This window comes from Hyperolius riggenbachi, chromosome 5, assembly GCF_040937935.1.
Source record: "Hyperolius riggenbachi isolate aHypRig1 chromosome 5, aHypRig1.pri, whole genome shotgun sequence".
Classification (NCBI taxonomy): domain Eukaryota; kingdom Metazoa; phylum Chordata; class Amphibia; order Anura; family Hyperoliidae; genus Hyperolius; species Hyperolius riggenbachi.
Window position 1 is genome coordinate 29,066,702 of NC_090650.1, and position 24,224 is coordinate 29,090,925.

Sequence of the window (24,224 nt, forward strand, 5' to 3'; positions counted from 1 at the left end):
ACACGGCCTTACCCTACACATAGGTTCTCCAATAAAAAAAATTGTGAAGAGTAATCTTAAACCAGACTGGTGGGAGAGAAAAAGGAAAGAAAAGAAAAAAAAAGTTTACCTATTTGCAGAGGAGGGACAAGGTCCTTCAGCACCCAAGGCTGAGTCATCAAAGTGCCCCCCTCCATCCCTCCCACCCCAGCAGTCACACACTGATTGCTATTTCACTAAGTGTTGCCCCAGGGCCCCCAACACCTTAATTTCTAGTTATCTGGCTTGCCATCACTGCCATGTATCACCCCTCTCACTCTGCTTCAAACACAATAGGGGAATGAAAGCTGAGTGAGTTGTGCGCCCTCTCCTACCCTGCGCCCTGAGGCTGGAGCCTCTCTTGCCTCTGCCTCAGCTTAGCCCTAGATATTTGCCTCAGGGGAGGGATGCTTTCAGATGAATCAGATGCAGAGCCGGGACAAGGTCCTCCAGCACCCAAGGCTGAGACACCAAAGTGCGCCCCTCCATCCCTGCCACCCGAGCCATCAAACACTGATTGCTATTTGACTAAGAGGCGCCACAGGGCCCACAACCTCCCAAACACCTTAATATCTAGTTATCTGGCTTGCAGTCACTGCTATGTATCCCCTTTTCTTATTTCTTTCTGTTTCAAACACAATTAGGAACAGTGCTGGGCCGAAATTACGCATGCGCGTAATTACGCATCGTAATTTACCGTTTTTTTACGCGTAAGCGTTACGCGTAACTTACGGTCTTACGCGTAAGTATGTACGCGTAAGCCGTAAAGCGGTATTGTAATTACGCCGCCTACCGTAATTGCTAGGCATGCGTAATTTTACGAACACTTACGCGTAATTTTACGCGTAATTACTAACGTAAAATCTCCCATTTTCTAAGAGTAGCCAATCAGTCAACATCCTAAGCAACCAATAGTATCTTCTCCCGCCCTTCAGTATAAGCGTACGTTTTGACGCATACGAATGATATGTACGCAATAACTGTCACATTGATGGCTATTGCGTACATATCGTACGCATGCGTCAAAAAATACGCATTAATGGGTATTACGGCACTACGCGTAACATCGTAGTGTAAGCGCCTTCATTACGGTATCCTTACGCGTAATTGCGTAAGTTTACGCGTAATTACGGTGATGTACCGTAGATAATTTCCTACGCCGTAACCGTAATTGCGTAAAATTACGCGTAATGATCCGTAAGCGTAGATTTTTCCATTACGAGCAGCACTGATTAGGAATGACAGCTGAATGAATTCTGCGCCCCCTCCTACACTGCGCCCTGAGGCTGGAGCCTCTCCAGCCTATGCCTCGGCCCGGCCCTGATCAGATGCTTTTGTGTTCCTCATCCGACACAACAATGATCCTGTCTGCATATGAGCGTGGCCAGACTGCGCAGGCACAAGTACAGCCTGTCGCATCAACTGTTGCACGGGGAACAAGTGTAACTAGTCTTGTGAGACCAGTATGCTTGCCGGTGCCTTGTCTCAGCCGGATTGCCCAACGGCTACAGATGAACGTCCTATTAGCAATAAGAGACGGCACACCACTGGCTGCAATTATTTTGCTGTATTGGATGAACAAGTACACTACATGTTACGAATATTACATTATTCCTCAGGTGTTAAAGTACAGCCTGCACTGTTCTTACTGCGGCCAGCTACAAGCACATATTCAACAAACTGATCTGTTGAATCATTCTATATCAAGCACTTTTGTTCTCCTTTTGTAGTCCCTGGGCCTGCTGAAAGGTGCCCTATGCTTCTCCACCCCCGACAGAGTAGAACAGGCTGCACAGCAGATAGCCTAGCAACATATCTGTACAGCACTCATTCCTATAGTATTACCAAAACCTATTACCATTAAATGTTATCAGGTGATATTAGCTGAGTTTACATGACTTTAGAGGTGATGCAAATATTTCAGGCATTACAAGTGAAATAATGAGAACGTCAGAAATACTTACGCAGCCAGATTTCCTAGTAGGCACCCCTCTAATATAGTCTGAAAGAAAAATATGGAATATTTAGATGGGATATTAATCCTACAGCTATGGTCGGGCTATCCATCCATCCATGAACTGATAAAAGTATTCTCACAAAACAGTTATTAGGTTCCTTACACACCGAATGCGTTGCGTTACAGTAGCGGTAAAAAAAAAAAAGTCGCAAGCGGTACAACGCACAACTGATCAACTTTGGCTGCCATTTTCCCCTATATATACAGTATATGTGCACGTGCCTCTTAAAAGGCTCATTGCTTCACAGAAGGCACATGTGCACTGGAAAAAAAAAGTTGCATTATTTTCAGGCAAAATTGCGTTGCCATTTGTTCACAGTGTGTCATGACGCATGTTGACATGGAACGCCTGGCAACTGTGCATTGGGTTGCTTTGTTTTGACAGTTGTTTTGTCGCATGGCAACACAGTTGGTGTGAGCTGCAAACAGAGAAAGAGTTGCATGGCTATGGCAAAAAAAAAAAAAGTTGCATTGCATTAGTCCGTCAGTTTCAATGTCATTTAACGCTACTTTTTACATTTTAATTGCAATATTTTTGTGCACTGGCATGTTTTTGCACACCATTTTTTGTTACAGGGCAACCTCTTTCCCTCACCCTTTTTTTTCTCTCTTGCTAGGGTCTTCAACTTCCTACATTTAATGTAATACCTTTGTATAGCAGGGGTTCTGATTATAATCATGACTAGAGAATTTTATGTTATTTATTGTTTTTAATGTCAGTGTGTTTACATAAATAAAGTTTTTTTCTATGCTGCAAAAAAAGTTTTTGTCCAGCCAATCATTTTTGAAAACAGGTTGGTTCTTTGCCTTTTCGAATTGCATAGCTTTGTACCCAATATCTGTGAGGTATCCTCTTGCTCTACAAGTGTTGTGTTGTGTACTTAACAACACTACTTTGACGCATTTGGCGTGTTTTTCATTCAGATACATCTGAAAGGACAAAGAAAGCTGGCAGCTACTCTGGGCTCTATTCATAAAACCTTACCGCAAGTTTTCCGCTCAAAACAGCGGATTTTCCCGTCCATTTAGCAAAGTGGGCATTCATAAAAGCTGTTCCCGCATGAAAATCTAAAATCCCCCAGCAGAGCGAGAAATTTCCGCCTTCTCCAGTGTTTTTCTAGATTTATCTAGAAAAAAGTAACAAAATGTCCATTCATAAAGATTAGAGGAAGCGGTATGTGGACGGGAAATACCGCTTCCTCTGATTTTGCGGATTACATACAAGTGAATGGGACAGACCTCCCAGAGAGAGCAGTGCACGGAGGGACTCTGCCGGCTGAAGTGTTTCCGCATGCCTTCCGACAGCTTACCGCCAGCTTTCAGCGGGAGATCTCCGCTCTTGCATCGCAGCTTTCAAGATTTCTTTGAATGACCACCCAGAAGTGTAAAATACCGCTGCGGTATTTTCCCTCCAGGAGTTTTCTCGCAACAACTTTTTTATGAATAGAGCCCTCTCTGTGGCATGAAGCTTTGGGCCCCAGTGCAAGTTTTATATTGGGCCCCCTCAAGCACCATATGTTTTTGAAATATTCTAATGAATGGAAGCATTTTTTTAAATGACGGTTCCGGCTTTCCCCTTTTTTCACAAACACTGCACTGGATCCCATCCTGGATGCTACATGTATCATCCAGGACCAGCTACATTCTGCATTTACGTGTCCACCTGGGAGGGGGGGGGGGGGGTGAGGCTCAAAATGCAACAACTGAACCACGGAGCCTGCGCTCCGTTGTAGAAAAGCGTTTAACAGCGGCTAATCAAGTTGTACCCGTAAGCAGGGCCGGATTTCTGTAAAGGCCACAAAGGCCCGGGCATTGGGAGACTGCAGGCCAAGGGGTGGCTTGACATGAAAAAGGCGTTGCTACATAATGAATATGAAAGAGGAGGCTGAAAATAGAAAGCAACACAGGAAAAAGGTAAACTGATGCTGTTCATGAAAGATGGGGCTGCATACATGGATGATACACGTATTAGGGGTGGGGGGCTGCACATGGAATGGGAGGGGCTGCTGTATATGGCTGATACACGTGGAAGCGGTGGGGGGGGGCTGCACATGGAATGGGAGGGGCTACAGTACATGGATGATACACATGGGAGAGGGGCTGCACATGGAATGGGAGGGGCTGCTGCACATAGATAATACGCATGGAAGAGGGGGCTGCACATGGAATGGGAGGGGCTGCTGTATATGGCTGATACACGTGGAAGCGGTGGGGGGGGGGGCTGCACATGGAATGGGAGGGGCTACAGTACATGGATGATACACATGGGAGAGGGGCTGCACATGGAATGGGAGGGGCTGCTGCACATAGATAATACGCATGGAAGAGGGGGCTGCACATGGAATGGGAGGGGTCTGCAGTACATGGATGATACACATGGGAGAGGGGGCTGCACATGGAATGGGAGGGGCTGCTGTACATGGATGATACACATGGGAGAGTGGGCTGCACATGGAATGGGAGGGGCTGCTGTACATGGATGATACACATGGGAGAGGGGGCTGCACATGGAATGGGAGGGGCTGCTGTATATGGATGATACACATGGAAGAGGGGGCTGCACATGGAATGGGAGGGGCTGCATACATGGATGTTACACATGGAAGAGGGGGCTGCACATGGAATGGGAGGGGCTACAGTACATGGATGATACACATGGAAGAGGGGGCTGCTGTACATGGATGTTACACATGGAAGAGGGGGCTGCACATGGAATGGGAGGGGCTGCAGTACATGGATGATACACATGGAAGAGGGGGCTGCACATGGAATGGGAGGGGCTAAAGTACATGGATGATACACATGGAAGAGGGGGCTGCACATGGAATGGGCGGGGCTGCTGTACATGGATGATACACATGGAAGAGGGGGCTGCACATAGAATGGGGGGGGCACTGCTGCAAGGGGAAGTTATTTGGCCTAGGGGCACACAAGATATTTGGCCTAGGGGCACACAAGGTATCCAGCCTTGCCCATAAGCCCCTGTGAACCAGCCCTAAGTAGTAAAGCCAGGGACGGATTTACAACTCAGAGGCCCATAGGCACAAGCATTCTGGTGCCCTAAACTCCACCCCTGAACACAGGTCACACCCCCAAGTAAAAATATTTTGAACTCTAATCCCTTCGTTATGTTACTAACTGTCCTTAGAATCCTACACTTAAATCACTGTCTCATATCATCCTTAGTGACATGAGAGAAGGACTAGGGTGTAAGTGCCTGAGTGTAGTGATATGAGGCAGAGATTAGAGTGTAAGCTCCTGAGGTCAGTGATCTGAGAAGGAGGGCCCGCCTCTCCCAAATAAGGCACCTGTAGGCACATGCCTACACTGCCTTATGGAAAATCCGGCCCCGAGTAAAGGCATAAAAATAATGTGATGCCAGGAAATCAGCAGCTCCTCAAAAGCATATGAATCTGTAAATGTATTGCAGGCAGGTCCACTTTAATCACTGTAGTCAATTTGCTTACAAACATTCCGAGAAGAATATAGTTGAGCGGCACTCTGCGGCGGGCCTGGTCACAGCAGGCGAGGACCATCAGTAAGATAAAGGTGCAGGGTCTGCAAAACAAGAAGGATTTGTCAGTTGTAAGATACAGGTTCTCTTTGAGCCACATATTTGTGTCATGTGACAGGGTCACCTCACTTCTCAGCTCCATCTTACTTCTATATAGGCTTTTCTATTAGAGCAGCAGCCACAATTCTGGTACAGAACAAGGGGTGATCCTAAAAACAGACCTGAACTCTGAACTTTCTCTCTGCTGTAAAAGATAAGCAACAGCATAATAACCTTTAAAGAAAAACATGTCTATGTTACAGCTGATAGAAATCCTGCAGTAAATCTGCAGTGTGTCTACTTCCTGCTTTCAGAAAAGCAGACATATTGTTAACATCCTGGGCTTTCAAATTAGCTTCTCTGCCGTGGCAGTCAGTTGACACCGCTGAGGGATCAAATTACAGTTGTGATTAGACACAGATGAGGGGGAATTAGACAGGCTAAACTCTCTAAATACATACAGAGTGCATTTCTCTATGTATTCCTTCTGTCCTGTCCAGGAGTTCAGGTCCACTTTAACGTCTTAGAAACCCCTCCTGAATTTTCAGTGGTTGGTACAGGTGAATAGAGAGCTGTGGCATTATTCACACGGTTTGCACACTTGATGCAGCTGTTCCAGGGAAATTCTCATTGGAACAGTCATATGACCCAGAGATCCCACCAGGAGGCATGGAACTAGCAGCAGAGCAAAGGTTCCCATAAAACATCTCTCATACTCCTCCTTCTCCTCCTGCTAACAGATGCAGAGGCGTAGCTATGGGTGGGCTAGGAGGTACATATGTCCCCGGGCGCAGCACTGTGAGGACGCTCAGCACGGCCATCGCACCCCCACGTGCATGAGAGGCGGCTCGCTGGCTGCCCGAAGTGCCCCTGCTTCTCTCCCTCACTCTGCATTAGCGTTAACTGCAGCAAGCTATCTAAAGGAGGCACATCTGGCTATCTAAACAAGGTGAGGGGGGGCACATCTGGCTAACTAAAGGGGCACACATTTGGCTATTTAAAGGGGGGCACATCTGGCTATCTGAATGGGGTAAGGGGGCACATATAGCTATCTAAATAACTTTAGACTCCACTTAGGACTACATTTTTGATGCATTGCCATGCCCATTTTGGCCTAGAGGGGGGCACAAAAACTGTTTTTGTCCCCAGGCGCTGAAAACCCTAGCTCCGCCTGATGAACTCTAGCCTACAGATGAACTCTTTGTAACCAACATTGCAGTTCAGAAGATCTTTATCACTATGAGATTCTACTGTAGCTGTAATGCTGGCCACTAAGCATTCGTCGATCTCCCACCAGCACAGCTGTCACAGTCCATCGAGTTTTCCAAGATCCTACATGTATGTAGTCTCTAAGTCTGTTGTCCATCATACTACATGGAGGTGGTAAAATTGGCCAATCATTGTCCCGTCAAAATTGGATGTGTGTACCAGGCTTGTTTTGAATGTGGCCATGCTGTGCAGTCCGTCGTTTCGCTTGCACGTGCAGTATGTAGATCAGTTGGTAATTTCATTGGTGCGCGGAAATTACAAGTCATGTAACCGGTTTGTCGTGGTGTCGGTCATGTTGGAGTTGGTCGTGTGTATGAGCCTTAATAGCACAAGTTAGCAAGTTGTACTTTGCACAGACAATGTGTGACTTACAGGACGGCATACATCAGATATGGATTGTACCGCACCCAATTCCTCAGGGTTTTCCTGGAAAAACAGCCACAGTGACAGATTATTTCATATTACATCTTACATTTACATGTCTTCTATACACTAATGCTGACCACACATATATTATTATTATTTAGTATTTATATAGCGGCGACATCTTCTGCATTGCTGTACAGAGTATATATATTCTCTTGTCACTAACTGTCCCTCAGAGGAGCTCACAATCTAATCCCTCCCATAGTCATATGTCTATGTATGTATCATGTACTGCATGTATTGAAGTCTACTGCCAATTTTTAGGGGGAAGCCAATTAACTTATCTGTATGTTTTTGAGGTGTAGGAGGAAACCGGAGTGCCTGGAGGAAACCCACACAGACACAGGGACAACATACTAACTCTATGCAAATAGTGCCCTGACTGGGATTCAAACTGGGGACCCAGCACTGCAAGGCGAGGGTGCTAACCACTACGCCACCCTGCTGCCCACATATAGATTTCATCGCAATTTTACTGATTTTAAAACAACTGCAAAAATAATGTAAAATGACTACTTAAAAGATACCCGAGGTGACATGTGACATGATGAGATAGACATGGGTATGTATAGTGCCTAGCACACTAAAAACTAGGCTGTGTCGTCTCTGTCCAGGTCGGGACCTGGTTGGACTATAGCGTAACCCTCACTGATAAGGAATTACAATTATAAAACACTTTCCAGGCAGAAAATAGCTTCTGAGAGCAGGAATAAGATAAGAAGGGTCAATAACTCATAGATTTTAGCTCAGGCATACTCGACACATGCATGTGTCATTGAGCAGAAACAAGGAAACAGTAAAAACTTAAAGAAAACCTGAACTGAACATTAAAAGTCAAAATAAACATACACAAGTCATACTTACCTCCTGTGTAGTCTACTCCTCAATCTATTTTTCCTCTCCTGCGTCCTGCTTGTCCACTGTGATCAATGGAATTCTCCGTCCTCCATTTTGAAAATGGCTATTATCCCATAACAGCTTCCTGGTCAGCACACTGTTAAACTGTAACATTGCCCACTTGAGCCATAGGGAAACATGGACACATCAGTTCTCCTCTCAGCTGTAACTGACAGCAACTGATATATAACTGACAGCAACTGATATATTTCAGTTCTGACAAAATGTTGTCAGAACTGGAAGGGATCACTGTAAGTAGAAAATGGTGAGCTTCTGAGAGGAACTGATGGCGAGGTAACTATGTAATGTCCATTTGAAGTTACCTCATGTGTTTATTTTAAATAATTTTACTCAGTACAAGTTCTCTTTAAGAAGTAGATTAAAAAATAAAATAAAACTGGGGGGGGACATTTAAAAAAGTAATTTTTAGGAGAAGGAAGATAGATACACATGTTTATCTTTTTAGTTTATTTTCACCTTGTGTTTCCTTTAAGAAAAACAAGTGCATTATCTCTTTTATTCCCATACCACAGGATTCCAGTAAAGGTGGCCATACACTTGTTAGATTAGCAGCAGATAGATCATTAGATAGATTTCTGATCTATCTGATGTGTTTAGTATTTTTTACTAGGAACAGATTACCAACAGATTTCAGTTTGAAATCTATTGTAAATCGATCTGATGGCATTTTTTTTGCCATCAGATTTCCATTACGGTCAATGCAAAATGATAAGCAATCTCAACAGATCGACCTAGATTTTCCAGCCTGCCAGATCGATTGAAATCGATCGAAATCAGCCGCAAATCGGTCGATTGGTCAATTGATTTGCAATCGACCAATCGATCGATCGATTTTGATCGATCGGCCAAAAATCGGCTGAGTGTATGGGCCCCTTAACTCATGCCCTGTACATGGCGTGAACGCGTCGTGCAACCCTAGCTGAACGATCAATTCACGATTGGTTGAATGTGTGTACATGGCTTAAAGTGTACCCAAGGGGAACCTCGGGTCAAAATACAAATACTTACCTAAGGAGAGGTAAGCCTCTGGATCACATTACAGGCTCCTCACGCCATCCGCTGCCAAGCGCAGCCCTCCATTGAAATCTGACAAGCTGAACTTTGCCTTCATGAGCGAGGCGGGAGCCTGAGCAGTACGCCAGAGCCGCTCGTGCATGAACAGGAGCGCAATCACAATGTGCAGGAGGGCAGCATGGGAAGCCTCTGGGGGATCCAGAGGCTTCCCTCTCCTTAGGTAAGTATTGGAGTTTTGACCAGTGGTTCACCTCAGGTTCTCTTTAGAGTGAACTGAGCAGCATTTTTAGCCCCAGGGCATCTCAATAGCACATTAAAAATGCATGCTCATTACTAAAAAAAATCACTTCTACCTCTTCTTTTTACATTTAGATATTTGTTAGAGGCTTTTATTGCTCTTCTTCAATGGCCTGCTGTCCACAGAAAGAGCAGGCAGATAAGTACTATTGTAATTAGCAGTAGTGATGAGCAAACAAAAGCTTTCATCAGCAGGGGGAGGGTGGGGAGCTAGGACAATGTGCTTCAAACAGTTTAGAGAAGTCACACTAGATTACATTCACACCTTACCCTGGATAAATAAGGGCAGAGGGAAGGGGAGGTGGGGGGCAGCTCCTATAGCTATTACAAACCAGGACAAACTGCAGAAGGCTGTTTGGATCCCTTTATGAGGAGATCCAGAAATAAGGAGAAGCCTGTGAGAAGTCCTGCTGAAGCGGACATAGGGGTAGCAGTTTCATGCTTGCAAATACAGAAACTACATTTTGTTTTCTGAAGAAGGCTTTGGTGCTATATGGCCTGTTTAACTGCTTATATACTGTATATTACATATAGTAATACCATTTATGTATTATATTATACATACTTACCAGAATGTAAACATAAAGACAATTCCAAATGTAATAATTAATTGCAGAGTCAGTGTGATGTAAACTTTCCGAATAAACGCTGAAACATAAGAAACAACACATAAAAGTCACATGAGAAATGCTACAAACGGTCAGCACCATCATATGGAACTATAGTCCACCCCCAACATCCAAACCGTAGCTAGGGCCTGCAATTTCCATTTACAGTCATGGCCAAAAGTTTTGAGACTGTCAAAAATATTAGTTTTCACAAAGTTTGCTGCTAATCTGCTTTTAGATCTTTTGTTTATGTGATGTACTGAAATATAATTATAAGCACTTCATACGTTTCAAAGGCTTTTCTTGACAATTACATGCGATTTATTCAATGAGTCAATATTTGCAGTGTTGGCCCTTCTTTTTCAGGACCTCTGCAATTCGAATCGGCATGCTCTCAATCAACTTCTGGGCCAAATCCTGACTGATAGCAACCCATTCTTTCATAATCACTTCTTTGAGTTTCTCAGAATTAGTTGGTTTTTGTTTGTCCACCCGCCTCTTGAGGAATGACCACAAGTTCTCAATTAACATCTGGGGAGTTTCCAGGCCACGGACCCAAATTTCAACGCTTTGGTCCCCGAGCCACTTAGTTATCACTTTTGCCTTATGACACGGTGCTCCATCGTGCTGGAAAATGCATTGCTCTTTACCAAACTGTTGTTGGATTGTTGGAAGAAGTTGCTGTTAGAGGGTGTTCTGGTACCAATCTTTATTCATAGCTGTGTTTTGGCAAAATTGTGAGTGAGCCCACTCCCTTGGATGAGAAGAAACCCTACACATGAATGGTCTCAGGATGCTTTACTGTTGGCATCATACAGGACTGATGGTAGCGCTCACCTTTTCTTCTCCTGACAAGACTTTTTCCAGATGTCCCAAATAATCGGAAAGGGGCTTCATCGGAGAATATGACTTTGCCCCAGTCCTCAGCAGTCCATTCACCATACTTTCTGCAGAAGATCAATCTGTCCCTGATGTTTTTTTTGGAGAGAAGTGGCTTCTTTGCTGCCCTTCTTGACACCAGGCCATCTTCCAAAAGTCTTCGCCTCACTGTGCGTGCAGATGTGCTCACACCTGCCTGCTGCCATTCCTGAGCAACCTCTGCTCTGGTTGCACTCCGATCCCGCAGCTGGATCCTCTTTAGGAGACGATCCTGGTGCTTGTTGGACTTTCTTGGATGCCCTGAAGTCTTCTTAACAAGAGTTGAACCTCTTTCCTTGAAGTTCTTGATGATACTATAAATTGTTGATTTAGGTGCAATTTTAGTAGCCACAATATCCTTGCCTGTGAAGCCATTTTTATGCAACGCAATTATGGCTGCATCACGGTTAACAATGGTAGATCAATTATTTCAAGCATCACTCTCCTTTTAACATGTCAAGTCTGCCATTCTAACCCAATCAGCCTGACATAATGATCTCCAATCTTGTGCTTGTCAACATTCTCACCTGAGTTAACAAGATGATTACTGAAATGATCTCAGCAGGTCCTTTAATGACAGCAATGAAATGCAGTGGAAAGGTTTATTTTTGGGATTCAGTTAATTTTCATGGCAAAGAAGGACTATGCAATTCATCTGAACACTCTTCATAATATTCTGGAGTATATGCAAATTGCTAAAAAAAAACGTAAGCACTAACTTTTCTAATTTCCAATATTTTTGACAGTCTCAAAACGTTTGGCCAGGACTGTACGCAACATCTCCAAGATTCGGCCTTTCCTGACCCCAGACACTGCCAAACTCCTTGTCTCCAACCTGGACTATTGCAACTCCCTTCTGTCAGGCCTTCCTCAAAACCACATCACCCCCTACAATCCATCATGAACACAGCAACCAGACTAATCTAATCCTCCCACCGATCTGTCTCCACGACTCCCCTATGTAAATCCCTTCACTGGCTTCCAATTCGCTTCAGAATCAGCTTCAAGATCCTATGTTTGGCATACAAACCTACCCAACCTACATCTCAGCAGATATACACCTGGCCGCCCACTTTGCTCTTCCAACAACCTCCTCCTATCCACCCCACGCATCTCACACTCCCATGCACAACTACAGGACTTCACTAGAGCTGCACCCATCCTGTAGAACTCTCTCCCACTTGCCCCCACCTTCAACACCTTCATAAAAAGCACTCAAAACTTACTTCTTCAAGGAGGCCTACCTCAACCCAACACTGCCCTAATCCTTTCTGCCAATAACTTCTTGATGCACCCCCTCCTTTTGTGTCACCAACCCCTCTCTCTAGATTGTAAGCCTTTGGCAGGGCCCTCTCCCCTTGTGTATCATACTTGACGGTGTGCACTTTACCCAGAATTATGGGAACTTGTATTTTTACCACTACCACTCCAGTGTATAATTTAGCATTGTATTACTATCTGCATTGTGTTGTATACCTTATTGCTTATTACCTGTATTGTTGTATCTATTGTCTATTAACTGTATTGTGCTGACACCCGTTATCATTGTCTGTAATCCTATTTATTGTACAGCGCTGCATTGGCGCTATATAAATCCAATACAGTAAATAATAATAATAATAAAACTATAGTCATATAGTCAGAGTATCCATACCTAGCAACTTTTTGAGATAAGAAAGAGGGACACTTTAAAGAGGAACTGCAGTGAAAATAGCGTAATGAAAAACAAGTGCTTAATTTTTACAATAATTATGTATAAATGATTTAGTCAGTGTTTGCCCATTGTAAAATCTTTCCTCTCCCTGATTTACATTCTGACATTTATCACATGATCAAGAAGTTTTAAATCAGGATGATACCATTTATTGGCTAACTAAAAATGAATAAAAATAAGCAAGCTGTTGGCCTTGCAGCCTTCGTCGGGCTTATATCCCTTTAATACCCTACTGTTATCACATGATGACATTTTTACTACTGGCAGGTGATGTCTGTGGAAAGAGATGATGCATTTTTGGCAGTTGTAAACAGCTGTTATTTCCCACAATGCAACAAGGCTCCCACAGTGTGATGTCAGCACCATGGTGTTGACATCACACTGTGGAAGGGGTTTCACCACAATATCAGCCATGCAGAGCCCCCTGATGATCCGTTTGAGGGGCTGCACATGGAATGGGAGGGGCTACAGTACATGGATGATACACATGTAAGAAGGGGCTGCACATGGAATGGGAGGGAGCTGCTGTACATGGATGATACACATGGAAGAGGGGGCTGCACATGTAATAGGAGGGGTCTGAAGTACAGGGATTGTACACATGGAAGAGAGAGCTGCACATGGAATGGGAGGGGCTGCTGTACATGGATGATACACATGGAAGAGGAGGCTGCACATGGAATGGGAGGGGTCTGCTTTACATGGATGATACACATGGAAGAGGGGGCTGCAAATGATGGAATGGGGGGGAGGGGTCTGCAGTACAGGGATGATACACATGGGAGAGGGGGCTGCACATGATGGAATGGGGGGGAGGGGTCTGCAGTACAGGGATGATACACATGGGAGAGGGGGCTGCACATGATGGAATGGGGGGAGGGGTCTGCAGTACAGGGATGATACACATGGGAGAGGGGGCTGCACATGATGGAATGGGGGGGGAGGGGTCTGCAGTACAGGGATGATACACATGGAGGAGGGGGCTGCACATGATGGAATGGGGGGAGGGGTCTGCAGTACAGGGATGATACACATGGAAGAGGAGGCTGCACATGGAATGGGAGGGGCTACAGTACATGGGTGATACACATGGAAGAGGGGGCTGCACATGGAATGGGAGGGGTGCTGCTGCACAAGAAAGGGGAGCTACAACATACTTGGCCTAGGGGCACAAAGCGTATAAATCTGGCCTTGTGTACTGGTATTAGAGAGATACGGCTGTCAGGGGCGTTCCTAGGATCCTAAAATATCCGGTGTACTTTTGGGCACTCCAGCCAAAAGATGGGTGTGGCCATGCACCGGAATGTGGGTGTAGTCATGGGTGGAGCCCAATTTACATGAACTTAACAGCAGTCTAAGTAGGCCAGCCCAGCAAAATGTTGAATGAAGCCCCCTCTCCATTAATACAGAAACAAAATTGCAGCAGATCACATAAATAGTCAGTGTCACTTAAACATAACTATCTGGCTTCTGCGCTGGCTGGTGTGGCTTTCTGCTGGGTGAGCTGGCCTACTTCCAGTACCCCCCATAGTATTCCTTGACCTTCTAGTGGACCCCCACCCATGGCCCTCCCATTGAGGCACCACATCTCCCAGCATGCTCCCATAGAAGAACCACAGCTCCCTGCATGCTCCCATAAAAGCAACACAGCATCTAGCATGGCATCACAGAACCTAACATGCCCCCATAGAGGCACCATAGCACCCAGCATACCCACCATGGCTGAGTGCTGTGGTGCCATGCTGGGTGCTATGGTGCCTCTATGGGCCATGCTGGATGCTGCAATGCTATGCTGGGTGCTGTGTAGTGCCTCTGTGGGGCATGCTGGGTACTGTGTGGTGCCATGTTGGATGCTGTGGTGCCTCTACTTTGCCAGGGGGACATCAGGGGCAACACAGAATAGATCCGGGGCATGTGCCACTGATCTTTGGGGCTAGAAATGCCCCTGACGGCTGTACTGTATTAGAGAGAGACGGCTGTACTGTATATAGGGTGGTGGTGGTTGTACTGTATTAGGGAGAGGTGGTTCTACTGACAGTAGTGAATAGGTTAACACTGACGCACCTGTGTGCTGCTGTACTCTAATCAATACATTGAATTTCCCCTGTGAGTCAGAGGGAAGGTATCATGTATTATTTTGATGGAGACATTCAGTCACAGGAGCTGCTGGTTAAACATTAGCTCCTCGGAGTATTTCAAAAGGGATTTCTGGCTTCTAATCTGCATCAAACCGCAGAGCATTCACAGATCAGCCGATCGGTTTGCTGAAACTTCAGGAGGATCCTGCGTCACCCCCTGTGATGTCCCAGGGTCTTCGGGGAAGGGGGGGATTTACAATGCAGCAGCTGCACTGGACATTTGCTTCTTCCGCTCTCTCTCGCCTTGCAGCGCTGGGTCCCTGGTTCGAATCCCGGCCGGGGCACTATCTGCAAAGAGTTTGTATGTTCTCTCTGTGTCTGCGTGGGTTTCCTCCGGGCACTCCGGTTTCCTCCCACATTTCAAAAACATACGGATAAGTTAATTGGCTCCCCCTAAAAATTGGCCCTAGACTACAGTACTTACACTACATAATATAGACATATGGCAATGGTAGGGATTAGATTGTGAGCTCCTTTGAGGGACAGTTAGTGACAAGACAATATATATACATTGTACAGCGCTGCGTAATATGTCGGCGCTATATAAATACTAAATAATAATAATAATAATAATAATAATAGGGCTTTGTAAACGGAGAACTGAAGAAAATTCAGGAAACTTCCAGTTTCCGTTTAGCTGAGGTGTGCTCAGTTTGAATGAGTTCATGCAAAGAGTGTAGTAAATCTGTGTAATTTCAGTGCCAATCTTTGTGGAGATTTCGTATATTGCTGTATTGTTGGTTTACAAAACAGAAATGTTGAGGCTCACATTGCTGTATGCGTATCTCCTGCCCTGTGCCATTTCTGCTGTAGCTCCTCTAGAAAACATCCGGTCAGAGGGAGGCACCACTCATACCTCCCAACTTTTTAAGTTTAAAAAAAAGGAACCCTTTAAGACACACCCTGCCCCACCTCTAGCCATGCCCAGCCACACCCCTAGTCATGCATACCATAAAGATTTCACAAGAAAAATATGTTGTTTTGTAATTTAGACTACACTGGTCCTTTCTATCCTGGTTCGTTATCCTTCATATTAACATTTGAAAATAAGAAGTATGTCAATTTAAATGATGGGGATGGAGTTTCGAGTTAATTAAACACATTTTTCAGTAGAAAAATACATCTATTTATACAGATCTGTATATTAGTCCTGAAAGAGGGACAAATAAGGAAGAAAGAGGGACAGTGGGATTTAGTTCCCAAAGAGGGACTGTTCTTCCAAAAGAGGGACAGCTGGGAGCTCTAACCACTAGTTATTATTATTATTTATTGTATTTATAAAACGCCAACATATTATGCAGCACTAGACAATAAATACATACAATGATACAAAGGATGGCAGACGTAACAAGGTTATACAGCATAGGACAAAACCACGGAATACAAAGGCAAACAAGGTACAAAATACATGATCACTTACTAGCGTTATCTCTTGTCTAATGCTAGGTACACACCATACAATTTACTGGCAGATTTACATGGCAGATCGATTATTTCCAACATGTAGATCAATTTTTCGATCTTTTGTTTTCTATTATTGTTTTTTCAATCAATTTTAATTCTGTTCTATAAAATTCTATGAAAGAACTATGAAAGGTCGAACAACAATTTAAAAAAAAAAAGATCGGCCAGAAAATTTGTATGGTGTGTACCTAGCATAACATTCTGCTTTGTAGACCGTCAATTAGACTGATACCCCTCCAATGTGTACTGAACTCGGCTGCTCATTCATCCTTCTTCTCGCTCTTCCTCTGCTGCTCCTCTCTTCCAAACTCTTCATTGGCTGCCAATTGACCAGAGGATCCAGTTCACACTCTTAACCCTAACCTACAAAGCTCTCCACAATCTCTCTCCCCTGTACATCTCCTCACTAGTTTCCAGATACCAACCCAACCACAATCTCAGATCTGCACATGACCTTCTATTGTCTTCCTCTAGAATCACCTCCACACATTCACATATACAAGATTTCTCACAAGCCTCGCTATTCCTCTGGAATCCTTTTCCAAAACTCATCCCTCACTTTCCAAACTTTGAAATCTTTAAGTGTTCCCTCAAAACTCACTTTTTACAAAAAAAAACATACGTTCTAACTTATCCCTTCAACCTCTGGCCAAGTTCCTTACTAGATAACCTAAAAACACACTGCCTCTTGGCATATGTATTGTATACTCCCCCACCTCTTGTGTAATTCCTATTCCTTTAGGATTGTAAGCTCGACAAGGGCAGGGCTCTCTCACCCTATTGTATTTTAGCGTTTGTTATACATTTTGTGTCTTAGAATTTGTTATACATTATATTCATCATGTTACAATTCTGTATTTTGTACCAGTGTCTATGAGTGGCTGGATAGTGTAATGGTTAAGGGCTCAGCCTCTGACACAGGAGACCAAGGTTCGAATTTCGGCTCTGCCTGCTCAGTAAGCCAGCACCTATTCAGTAGGAGACCTTGGGCCAGTATTCCTTACACTGCTACTGCCTATAGAGCGCGTCCTAGTGGCTGCAGCTCTGGCGCTTTGAGTCCGCCAGGAGAAAAGCGCAGTATAAATGTTCTGTGTTTGGTTGTTTGTTTGTTGTACACCATTGTCTGTATTATTATGTGCTCAATGTTTGTTTCTTACTCTGCACAGCACTATGGAATATGTTGACACCTTATGCAGTGACGTACCGAGGGAATTTGACACGGGTGCTTATTATTTACAGACACTCCCCAAAAAGAGCCAATTTTTTGATGGGAGGGTTGACAGGTTGGGGTACCGAGCGTGCAGCTGTCAATTGTGGGGCATTTTGGGGTAAAAACTCTTTCCTCTATACAGTGCTGCAAATGTCAGTGCCACTGGCTTCTGCAACAGCAGACTGCCCTGCATTATTGATGAATTACTCTGATCAGGATAAATAATCAATAGTCTAGGGGGGCACTCTGATATTACAACAGCCAGTGCACATGGCAACTTCTGAAGCACTAAACACATCCTGCCACCTCTCCCTGCTAATGTCCCAGCTGCAGCACAGCAATTAGTCTCTCTACTCACCCTGCTGCTCTGCACATTCACTCACTGCAGGCTGTGTGTAGAGAGTGAGGAGACACATTGGCCACAGGACAGGAAGGGGGAGGGGTGCTACATCTAGTGCAGGAAGTAGTACAGTTCCTTTCACTGCCTGCTGCTATTTTGCCAAATGTTGCCCAAACTATGAAAAAAGGTCCCAGGTGGAAGACCTGAGCACCACAGTGACACCCCCAGCCATGGCTACACCCGGTGCTGTGAGCACCTGCAGCCTTATAGTAGGTATGCAACTGACCTTAAATATAAATCAATAATAATAAATATAATAAGACAATATTATATACAGCAAAGTCTCCAGAGTCCAGCATCTTCGCGGATCTCCCGATGCTGAATACATGTGCTTGCCGGTTGCTTGAGCAACTGGTTGGAAAAGCACAAACCTCCCCTTATGCAGCCAAAAAATCTCACAGAGTGCCCAACACCATCTTCTAACCTTCCTGTATCTCATAGCGGCTTTCCGGCATTCTCCATGTACGGCTCCCAGTGTGTCACCTCACCCGCGTCAGGTCATGTAACACGCAGAGAGCCTTGCATTAACGCTGGAAAGCTGCTAGGAGGTACAGGAAGGTTAGAAGATGGCGCTGGACACCCCCAAAGCATTGTCCCCGTTACCTCCTCAGGCATGCCGGTTAGTTGAGACTTCCAGTTGCTTGAGACTTCCAGTTGCCCGAGTTTTGGATAACGGAGACTTTGCTGTAATCTATTTTTCATGAAGAGACTACACACCCTCCATAATAATTATAGAAAAAGTTTGCTACGTGGGTTCAGTGAGTTTGGGTTGGTGAGCTTTATTCGGTGTGGTAATAATTTGCGCACTCACCTCTTCTGATGGCGCGATCAGAGAAAGGGTTGCTAGCCTCGAAACCAGCAGTGTATTCTGGAGGTACTTCCACATCGACTTGAGGAACATTGTCACCCAGGAAGGCCTGGTGGGGTTGGTCAGGAGGAGGTGGGTAGCCACTGTATGGCGGTGCGGTCATTGGGTATGGGTTCTGATCGCTGTACTGTGGCGGGTATGGTGGCGGGTAAGGTGCTGTGTAGCCAGGGACAGGATTCTGGTTGTAGGGTGCTGGCGGTGGGGCCATGCTTTGCAGAGGGTGTCCATAGCCTGTCTCGGGATTGTAGGCATTCTTGTCACTTTCCTGCATCTTGATATTTCTGTGAAGATGAAAAATGACAAAGATATTATGATCATTGGGTGAAAACGTACTATTAAGGTAACCATGGAATCCCATGATCTCAACAGTATCCAGATTCCTAAAATTAGCATACATCCCCCCCTGTTTCATTTCCCCATGGTAAAATACAATGGCCCATATGCAATTTACTCAGCACTGTGCAATTGAAAAAGTACTAAATAGTAGGTGGAAAAGTACTATCAAAACTATTTTAAGAATTTTCTTTCTTGCTGGTGTCTTAAAGAGACTGTGAAGCCTCTTAAAATTCATCTTTTTATTTAACAATCCCCTTCTACACTATCACCCCATGTAAAATGCCGCTATTCTGCGGCAGAATGCTGTGTTTAACCCCCCAAACACCGGGGCAAAAATCCACAACTTTCTTGGTAATAGATTTTGCTGCCCGGGGAGGCAGAGCTTTGAGCTGAAGCTCTGCCTCCATTTGTGTCAACCCTCACTGATCTCCGCCTCTCCCCTGCCCCTCTCAGTGAAAGAAGACTGAGAGGGGCGGGGAGAGGTGGCAATCAGCGAGGATTGACGCGAGTAGAGGCAAAGCTACAGCCCAAAGCTCTGCCTCTACAAGGAAGCACTCCCCCAACATTGCCCCGGTGATTGGGGGGGGGGTTAAACACAGCGTTCTGCCGCGGTAGCAGAGTTTTACATGGGGTGATAGTAAATAGATGAATTTTAAGAGGCTTCAGACTCTCTTTGAAAGGCATTTTACTGACAAGTTTGAATATACTGTATCACTTAGTAGAAAACTCAGTAGAAAAAGTTAATAGAATAAATTATAGCCCCTTATGCAATTCACTATTCCTCCTGAGTATTCTCCGAGGTTATATTTTTACAACTTGTCATGAAATGTCTTTCAGGTCACCAGCAAGCAAAATAAATTTGATAGCACTTTGTTATGAACTTATGGGTATTTTTCAGTTGTAAAATGCTGAAAATTAAGTTTAAAGGAAACTTAAACCACCACAAAAAATTAGTTTCACTTACCTGGGCCCATGCAGCCATCCTGCACCCTCGTAGTCACTCACTGCTGCTCCGGTTCCCCCGCCGCCAGCTAGTTTCCTTATTGCCGACTCGGAGTCAGCGGCCCGCCACGCGTACCTTTGCATACATCCCCGCTGGTGCAGGAGGCTATTGCGGACATTAACATGTACATTATTACGCGTTGCTCCAACAACGTGTAAAAATGTATGTGTTAATGTCCGCGATAGCTTCCTGCACCAGCGGGAATGCATGCAAAGGTACGCGTGGCGGGCCGCTGACTCCGAGTCGGCAAAGAGGAAACTAGCTGGCGGCGGGGGAACCGGAGCAGCAGTGAAGTGAAACTTTTTTTTGGGGGGGGGGGGGGGGAGGATTAGGTTTCCTTTAAAGGATACCCGAGGTGACATGTGACATGATGAGATAAACATGGGTATGTACAGTGCCTAGCACACAAATAACTAGGCTGTGTTCCTTTTTTTCATTCTCTGCCTGGAAGAGTTAAATATCAGGTATGTAAGTTTCTTAAAACATCATTTTTAGGAGAAGGAAGATAGATACAATTGTTTATTTCATTAGTTTATTTTCACTTCGGGTGTCATTTAAAGAGAAGATGAAAAATTATCTCCTGGGAGATAGCTCAGGTGAAAAATGTAATTGCATATGGGCCGATGTATTCTATTATCTTTTTCTCATGAGTTTTTCCTAAGTGATATTTTCAAGCTTGTCAATAAAATGCCTTTTTTAAATCACCAGTAAGAAAGTACCAGTAAATTCTTAAAATAGTTTTGATAGTTCTTTTCCGCCTACTCTTTAGTACTTTTTCAATTGCAAAGTGCTAAGAAAAAGTTAATTGCATATTGCCCAATGGGCCTTATTATATTAACATTTTCTCCTGAGATTTCTTCTAGGTCATTTTTCATATTCTCTTTAAAATATCTTTTCAGCACCCTGCAAGTGAAAAAGTACCAAACAGTAGGTGAAAAGGTACGCTCAAAATTGTTCTGAGTATTGTCTTGCCTGCTGCTTTTATGGATAAGGTGTAAAAATATCACCTAGGAGAAAACTTAGGAGAAAAAGTGAATTGAATAAAGTCCTATGATTTAATTTTATTGAAGGAGAACAATAAGCTAAAACTTACCAATTAACTTATATTGGCCATTAAAACATTCAGAATCGCTTGGCTAACTATTAAAGTAACATGTGACTTTTATTGACAAAAAAAAAGACTATTACAAATGAATAGGAAAGGAGAGTTCACAGAGAAAAAACGGAACCCCTGACAATTAAGGTAGGATGAAAACTACTCCTGCCTACAGAACCAAATACAAATTACACCACCCCGCAAAATCCCAACATGTTTTGCCTCCTCAACCGGGGGGCTTTGTCAGGAGTACAAAGTGCCAACAGTGCTCGAGTACAAGTGCTATGAGTACATTTCACTAAGAAATATACATTTTGTCACATATCTATAGCCTTTCGGCTCAGACAGTAGCCAGTCCGGTTGAGGGGGCGAAACATGTTGGGTTATTGTGGTTTTACTTTAGTGATTAGTATTTCTCTAGTTTCCTAGATTCAGATCTCCCCTAGTACAATATGTGGATGTGTGCATGGATGGCCATTGTACTTTATTTTTTCCGGTGTTGGCCTATTTTATTTGTTTTGTGGTTTGGAGTGGGGGGTTGGTCTTCAGTTTTCTTCCACACCTGAAAAGCATGCCAGTAGGTTAAGTGATTTACCCCCTAAATTAGCCTCAGATCGTGATATGTCCAATACACTCTGAGATCATGTTCAGATCAATGTGGAAATCGGTAACACCAAAAAGAATACAGACTTTCAATGCTCAAATGTGGGAAGTTTTTTTTTTTAATTGAATTGAGATGAAAGAAGTTAGAGCCCTTTTCTAGAGGCTGCATTTACGATCACATTTTCAGATTGCAGCGATTCACCACAATTTGCTGATCACAAGGGAACCACAATTAACATGCTAATCGCATCGTCTCTTTTCCATCGTTGCGCTTTTTGTTTTTTGGCCAATTGCTAACACACTGCATGCAGCATTTTCTGTGGCCTGTATTCGATTTTTCAATACCTGACGCAAATCGACACTAAAAACTCGCTTCGGTTAATGGTGAAAATTGCAATCGCCATTGCAGTGCATTTGTGGTGCTGATCACGCTTTTGGTGGAAAATGGTCCTTAGTATTAACCATAGAAGTGGCAGGAATCAGAGGCATTGCTAGCCCCAAATATTGGTGCCACGGATCTATTCCGGGGTACCCTGGATGTCCCCAGGCAGAGTCAGAGCTGTACAGCCTCTATGGGAGCATGCTGGGAGCTGTTGTTCCTCAGTCGTGGGCATGCTTGAAGCTGTGGTGCATCAATGGGAGGCCCGTGGGAGCATGATATGGGGTCCACTAGAAGGTCAGCGAATGCTATGGGGGGACTGCCAGACAACCTGACAGCAGACCAGCCTGCCCAGCAGAAAGCCAGACCAGTCAGCACAGAAGCCAGATAACTCTGCCTAGTTATGTTCAAATGGCACTGCTTATTTATGTGATATGATGCATTTACAGTATTTATTTCAGTGTATTAATGGAGAGGCCAAGGTGGCTTCATCCAACATTTTTCTGGGCAGGCTTACTTAGACCACTGTTAAGTTCATGTAAATTTGGCTCCACCCATGACCACACCCACATTATGATGCGTGACCCCACCCATTTTTCGCCTGGAGTGTCAAAGAGTGCCCCAAATCTCTTAAGATCCTAGCAACGCCCCTGGCAGGAATGGAGGTTGTGATAGCAGCAGTCTCAATAGAGGTAAAGGTAGTTGTATTAGTAATGATCAGTAAACCTGCGATACTCAAAATAATCACAAATCATCCTATATATTAAATGACGCACCTAAACGTGCCACCACAGCTGCCACCTGCTGCTTCCTCAGGTCAATACACTGCCTAGGAAAACAACTATATATGCATGTTGTTGCAAGGCACTGTGAATTGACCTGAGGAAGCGGGCTCATAACCATGAAACGCGTCGTCTATTTTGAGTTTTGAATAAATACCCTTCCAGTACTACTGGTGTTTTTGTCATCAGGAGAGATAAGAGATTACCTCTCATTCTTATTTTAACTATTGGACGTTTATATATACAGTTTTACACTTAGACACCTCCATCCTTTTGAATATCCAGATAAACCTACTTTGGAAGTCATTGGGTTTTTTTTCCCTAAAAAAAACTACAAACCCAGGAAAGCGACCATCCAGCTTCCGGCAGGACCTGGTAAACCGAGTGGGGACGATTCATTTCCCACTGGCTTATACCATGATTGCTGGGAGCTACAATCCATTCTGGTGACTGAGTATAGCTGTATATACTTACAAATTCCCATTTATTAACAATACTACACCATTGGGCTCCTGGTCTCTTGGGTTTCCAAGGTATTCTTGAGTACAAGGTCACTATAAGGATCACCAAAACCCTCCTTTAACTTTGAACTGGTTGCATTGTGTTTGTGCTTAATTATATCCTTCGTTTACTATACAAGATAATAGTAGCGGTAGTAGTATTTGTAACTGTTACTTAGTTGTATAACCCCTACAATTACAGACTATTATCACTGCTATAGGATATTGTTATGATAAGGCAGATATACGCATCACATAAATAATATAATTTGTAGTAAGTACATGGGATATTTCCTGGTAGCAGAGAGAATTACTTACTGGTCGATGTTGTCCCAGGCAGTCGGTGTCAGCCAGTGACAGTCATTGTTCGCACTAAACCTGAATATTAACCAAACATTAGTCTTATGTCAAAGTTCCCCTGTGTGCTGTGCTCTGATTGGAGGAGACCCGTGTTTACACAAGCCAATGGCACAACCCACGCAGATAAGCGTTTACTTTCCACTATTTCCTTTACAGTCACTGAATTTTATGCATGGCTGCTGATTTACACCTGGGAAAGGAAGGACAGCATCTGTTATGTATGAGGGCATGGTGGCAGCACTTGTTATGTATGCGGGCATGGTGGCAGCACTTGTTATGTATGAGAGCATGGTGGCAGCACCTGTTATGTATGAGAGCATGGTGGCAGCACTT

The 24,224-nt window shown here is 44.2% G+C and overlaps 1 protein-coding gene across 1 annotated transcript in view; it reads right to left on the minus strand.

Moving 5' to 3' along the window:
* The window catches only part of LOC137518058 (protein lifeguard 1-like), a 32,119-nt gene extending 8,216 nt beyond the window's left edge, over positions 1-23,903 (minus strand). Inside the window, exons 1-6 of the mRNA XM_068235272.1 lie at positions 23,850-23,903; positions 18,776-19,113; positions 10,082-10,160; positions 7,230-7,283; positions 5,503-5,593; positions 1,983-2,020 (exon numbers count right to left, since the gene is read on the minus strand). Of these exons, the coding sequence (XP_068091373.1) occupies positions 1,983-2,020; positions 5,503-5,593; positions 7,230-7,283; positions 10,082-10,160; positions 18,776-19,103 (590 nt within the window). The 5' untranslated portion in view covers positions 19,104-19,113; positions 23,850-23,903. The remainder of the gene's footprint in view (positions 1-1,982; positions 2,021-5,502; positions 5,594-7,229; positions 7,284-10,081; positions 10,161-18,775; positions 19,114-23,849) is intronic.
* Between the last annotated feature and the right edge of the window lie 321 nt (positions 23,904-24,224).